Genomic DNA, 5,773 nt, shown 5'->3' with positions numbered 1-5,773 from the left:
TCCTGCATAGAGGTAAGAACTCGTGTGTTTTATGTTACTTCTTGTGTTTAAAAGATCTGATGATAAGAGTAAATACTCCTCGAAAGGTAACATTTGAAAATCAAAGATGCTAGCTCAAGTACTACTATACAATCAAGGTTTTCAATATGCTTGATTTGATGACATTCCCTCGGGACACTCATTTACATTCAATTACTTTGTTGTATATCTTGACACACAAACACACACACACCTCACGTAAAGTCAGACTAGTGACTACAGATAGTGTCCTTGCTCCAATTTGAAAATAATTTATTCAAATTGGTTACTATATAAAATCTCAACCAAATTTTTTTTTCCTTCTTTCAGGCTTTCTTCACGGGACTTCACCATGTCAATGTCAAAACGGAAAAGTGGTTGGGATAGAGCTCAGGAATCAAAAAAGAAAAAGCAAATGGAAGAAGATCTGTTGGTGAAAACACACAAATTAACTTCATATTTTCAAGTTGTAGACAAAGATATTGGAAGCAGCACTGGTGACTTAGAGGACCAATCTCCTCCTATTTCTCCTCCATCAGACACTGTCCAAAGCAAAGTTATTGTTGATGATGATAAAGAGTCTACAGCCACAAAAGAATTTCAGAGTTCAGTTTCAAATGAAGCTACCAAATGATGTTGGGGTTTTTGGTAATATAACAGAGAATTTATGTGAGTATGCATCACCATAGGTACTGACCATTTTCGAAATTTGGCAAATGATTATCCAAAAATAAAACGAGAATATTCTGGAGTGAACCGCTTCCTTAATCCTAGTACCTTCACACGAGTTTTACCAAATGGAGAGGCAGTCAGTCGTGACTGGCTTGTTTATTCTCCAGCCAAGACTTGTATTTTCTGTTTCCCATGCATTTTGTTCTCATCAGATAGAAGTATAAAGCAATGTACCTCTGGTGATAATGACTGGAAGAATATAACTCAGAATTTGAAATCTCATGAAACAAGCACCAAACATATTGACTCAGTTCTGACTCTTGCTCATCGCTCTGCTGCTGCTGGTCGAATTGATGCTGAGTTGCACAAAAATATGATTGAGTAGCATAAATACTGGAAAAATGTGCTTACACGTTGTGTTGCAACAATTGCCATTCTTTGTGAGAGAGGCCTACCACTTCGGGGCAGTAATGAAATTATTGGGTCTGGTAACAATGGCAATTATTTGGGAATATTGGAGTTGATTAGTCAATTTGATCCTTTTCTATCTCAGCATATTCGTCAACATGCCAACCGCGGACGTGGGCATTCATCTTACCTCTCAAAAACAATTTGTGAAGAACTTGTCACGCTGATGGGACATAAAGTGCTTGATGTTATCAAACAGGAGATTTTGAAGTCGAGGTACTTCTCTATTTCAGTGGACTCTACACCAGATATTACTCATACTGACCAGCTGACAATCATTATTCGTCATGTCAATATGACAAATTATGAACCAGTGGAGCGTTTTCTCAAATTCATCCTAATTTCCAGTCACACAGGTCAGAATCTTACTGATACTCTACTTCAGTACTTATCAGAGCAGAACATTGATTTCACTCATTGCCGTGGACAGACATATGACAATGCTAGTAATATGTCCGGTAAATACATTGGTATGCAGCAAATCCTGAAAAACAAGAACAGTTTGGTGAATTATATTCCATGTGCAGGCCACTCACTGAATCTTGTTGGTCAATCTGCGGTGGATTGCTGTGTTGAAGCTGTTTCATACTTTGGGTTTTTGCAGCGTTTGTACACATTCTTTGAAGCATCTACACGTCGATGGAGGATTCTGCTAATCCACATAGAACAGAAACCTCATTGTCTTATTCCTAAACACCTATCAGATACCCGATGGTCTGCTAGGTCTGATGCCACTGAGGCTGTATTCCAAGGATATCAGCAGTTCCACAGTGCTCTTGACGAAATAGCAGGTGATGACAGTCAGAATAGTGATACTCAAAATCAGGTAAACGCTTTGGCAAAGCGTATGGATACCATAGAAGTATACATCATGTGTGAACTTTGGAATGACAATCTGCAGCGCTTCAACCAATGCAGCAAGTTGCTGCAAAGTGCTACCATTGAACTAACAACTGCTATTGGTCTTTTGAAGAGTCTGGCTCAATTCATAAGTGATTGCAGAGAGAAATTTGACATTTATGAGCAGAAAGCTTCTGACCGTTGAGGACAGAGTTCTTATAAGTATGAAAGTGCAACACGCCAAATACCTAAACGCAAGAAGCATGTTAGTGAAGGGAGTGCTGTAGAGGCTATGGAAAGTATGACAGGAAAGCAGAAATTTGAAGTTAACACTTTTAATGTCATCATCGATCAACTGAACAGTGCTTTGAAAAATAGCATTGAAGCATATTCAACCATGCAGCAGCGGTTTGGTGTTCTGACTGAGTTTGAATCAATGTCTGATGATGATATTGTGGCTGCAATTGAAAGACTTGTTGGTGTGTATGCAAGTGATCTTTCCTCTGACTTCTATTCAGAATTCTGTCAGTTTATCTGTTGGTATAAGGAACAGACAAAGAAGAAATGTAGCAAAGAAGCGTCAACAGGTATTGCTCAACATATGTTCAAATTAATGCACAAAACTAGAATTTCAACTCTAGGCTAGAGACCTGTGATGTTACCGTCATACATCATTTCATCTAAGCATGATATATGTTAGTGCTTCCTGCCCCCTACAGGGAAAAGTCGTACTAGACTCTGGAAAAAGTTTCGAGGAGTACATATTAACTATGGATGACAAAATGACAAGTTTGTATAGTGGTCTCGCCCTATACATTATAAAGCTAAGTTTGTATGAGTCACCGATGTCAGTATGAGTTCCTGACCTCTCCCGTAGTGTGTCTACTCTTATTAAACTATTGGATAACAGTTGTATCCGTATATGAACAAATTTTGCATCTCTACCACCATCCCCTTAGGGTACAACGTTAATCCTTCCTAAGGAAGGGTTAAAGCGAGTGCATTTTTGCTTAAAGAAAGGAATATTATTAAAAGACATTCCATGTTAAAATTATCCACATATTTCGATATAAAATAAGTATGGGCCAATAAGACGCAGGGTTCACTATGAACTTGTTTATTGAAAATTCAATAGACATATATATCAGTCCCCATTTATAAGATTTATAAAATGTGGACGATATCCATTAAAGCATAAAGAAAACAGTAAACAGAAAATATTGTTTCGTCTAAAAGGAAACAGATTTGCCACTTTAATCGAATTATTAATAATATTGATGCAGTCTGTATTACTGTTTATTTACACTAGCGTAAGAAACGCTTGGCACAAGTGTCTGTATTATGCTTTTAGTTCACCAAAGTAAATGGAACAGTTCGTAAGGACACGTTAGTGGCCTATCACTCAGTGTGTAGTAACAGTCTGTGACTACACATGCACCCTCTTAATTAATTGTCCCAAATTAATTTCACTGTTCCTCGCAGATTTAAACAGCAGGTTTAAGAATTCTACTTGTTGCTACCACAGACCTCTTGAGTTGCTCCACTCGCTTCGCAGAGAGCATAAAAAACACCTTGGATGACTACCAGCCGGTGTAGGAACGAAGATGTTCAAGTCCATATAATTAAAGAAATTTTATGGAAGAGGCAACTTTGCTCGGATCATGAGTTGCGGGTGTACTGTCTGGATCCGCTCTGCGAATAACGTAGGTGAGTTTCACCCTTAGTAGTAAAGAGATAAATTTCAACCCGAGGTTTCTCCTCTGAACAGCTGTCCTCCCTTAAAGTCTGAAGATCTATGAAGATAGACCTTTAGGCACTCCACTGGACATAGAGATGCATCTTCCATCAGAGGGCTGATTCTCTAGGGACCCCACCTGTTGGTGGGTAGCTCGTTCTTGGTAAGAAACGTTGGGTCTGGAAATAGATTCAGTTCTCCCTCCAAGAACTGGATGTGGCCTTCCTCTCTAGAGAGAGCCACTATTTCACTAACTCTGGCCCCCAAAGCACGTGCAAACAGAAATATGACTTTTTAAGTCAAATCCTTCAAAGCGCACTCCTCATTGTTCATTATTCAGGTAAAATGAAGAATCTTATCTAGTGACCATGAAATGGGTCTTGGAGGCGCTGAAGGACTAAGCTTAGCACGTGCCTTCGGAATTCATTAAGAACGTCGTTAGAAATGTCGACCTGAAAGGCATATAGTATCGGTCTTGTCAAGGCAGACTTGCACATTGATATTGTGTGGGCTGCTAAACCCTGCTCATGAAGGTGAATGAAGAATGATAAACAGAAATCTATCGAGATTTCTTTTTGGTTTCTTCGCCTTGACAAAGGACACCCGCTTCTTCCATGATGCCTTATATTGTCTTCTGGTTTCCTCTAAAAGTCTATACAGTACTGTCTTTTGATAACACGAATCTTTGGTTGATTTACGGCGACCTCGACCCTTGTCGATTCAGGCATCTCACTATCATCTCGCTGTCTAGAACCAATCTTATGTGGGTCGAGTGGCGAGGAGATAATTTCTTTAGTGTCAGAAGTACTGCCATGGCTTCTAGAAATTTGATGTGAAATTACTTGAAAAGATTGGACCAAGCTCCTTGGACTCTCTTCTGGTGAGAGTGGCCTCCCCAGCCTTCCTTTGAAGCGTCTGTATGGATAGTAACTGACGGGGGAGGAGGTTGAAGAAGTATTGATTTCTTCAGTTGCTTGGCTTTGGACCACGGCTTGAGAAGCGTTCGCAGTCAAGTCGATAGTGGTCTCATTAGATCTCTTCGCGCGTGTTATGCGTATTTTCTCCAGACTCCTGTTGCATCCTTTAGCTGTGCTCTTAGCACTGGGTCTGTTATCGAAGCAAACTGTAGAGAGCTCAGCACTCTCTCCTGTTCGCGTCTTGATATCCGTTTGGATTTCAATAGTCTCTTGACAGATCCTGCTATTTCTTTCCTCTTCTTCCCAGGAATGGAAAGTCGACGTGACTTCAAATTCCAATGGATTCCCAACTGTTGTCATTTTTGAGCTTGAGATAGTCGAGACTTTTTTATGTTGATCTTGAATCCCAGATGTTCCAGGTACTGGATCACTATCGTGTAGGCTTGCATGCATTCTGTCCTGGATGCTGCCCACACCAGCCAGTCGTCCAAGTAGGCTGCATTCGCAAGCTTCGTGAAAATCCTTGGGGCTATGTTTAGCCCGAATGGCAGGGCTCTGAAGGTGTAAAGTCTTCTTTTTAACTTGAAGCCTAGGTAGGAGGAGAGGTGATGATTAATTGGAACGTGCCAAGAAGCATCAGACAAGGTATATGCCCTTTTGGGCAGTAGGGTCCTTATGTGTTAAAGTGTGAGTATCTTGAACTTGTAGTTCACTATGAACTTGTTGAGTGGCGACAAGTCCAGAATGACTCTGAGTTTTTTCTGAGTCCTTCTTTGGAACAGAAAACAGCCTTCCTTTGAACTTGATGGACTTTACCCTTCGGATTACTCTTTTCTCTAAGAGTTCTCGGATATATTCTTCCAGAATGGGGGTAGAGTGTTGGAAAAACTGAGGAAATTGAGGTGGAGGACTGCTCCAGCTCCAACCTACTCCATTCTTTATTAGGCTGTGGGCCCAGGGATCGAAGGTCCCACGATCCGTAAATAGATGTAGTCTCCCTCCTACTGGAAGCATCTCACTTCTGCTGTTGTGGACCTGAGGCCTTGCCTCCTTGACCGCGTCCTCCCCTGAATCCCCTTCCCCTTGAAGGGTGTCTAGGAGAACCTCTGGCTGTTCCTCTAGC

The 5,773-nt window shown here is 40.8% G+C and overlaps 2 protein-coding genes across 2 annotated transcripts in view; both read left to right on the top strand.

Moving 5' to 3' along the window:
* The window catches only part of LOC137617504 (zinc finger MYM-type protein 5-like), a 22,982-nt gene extending 21,907 nt beyond the window's left edge, over nucleotides 1–1,075 (top strand). Inside the window, exons 2-3 of the mRNA XM_068347524.1 lie at nucleotides 349–623; nucleotides 708–1,075. Of these exons, the coding sequence (XP_068203625.1) occupies nucleotides 349–623; nucleotides 708–1,075 (643 nt within the window). The remainder of the gene's footprint in view (nucleotides 1–348; nucleotides 624–707) is intronic.
* Nucleotides 1,076–1,091: 16 nt separating this feature from the next.
* Nucleotides 1,092–2,203, top strand: LOC137617503 (zinc finger MYM-type protein 6-like). Its single transcript, XM_068347523.1, has 2 exons — nucleotides 1,092–1,130; nucleotides 1,244–2,203. The coding sequence occupies exons 1-2, from the start codon at nucleotides 1,092–1,094 to the stop codon at nucleotides 2,201–2,203; spliced, it is 999 nt and encodes a 332-aa protein (XP_068203624.1).
* Nucleotides 2,204–5,773: the final 3,570 nt, after the last annotated feature.

Source organism: Palaemon carinicauda, chromosome 23, assembly GCF_036898095.1.
Source record: "Palaemon carinicauda isolate YSFRI2023 chromosome 23, ASM3689809v2, whole genome shotgun sequence".
In the NCBI taxonomy this organism is placed as follows: domain Eukaryota; kingdom Metazoa; phylum Arthropoda; class Malacostraca; order Decapoda; family Palaemonidae; genus Palaemon; species Palaemon carinicauda.
Note: the sequence above shows the minus strand (reverse complement) of the source record. Positions and strands in the feature narration are given on the sequence as shown.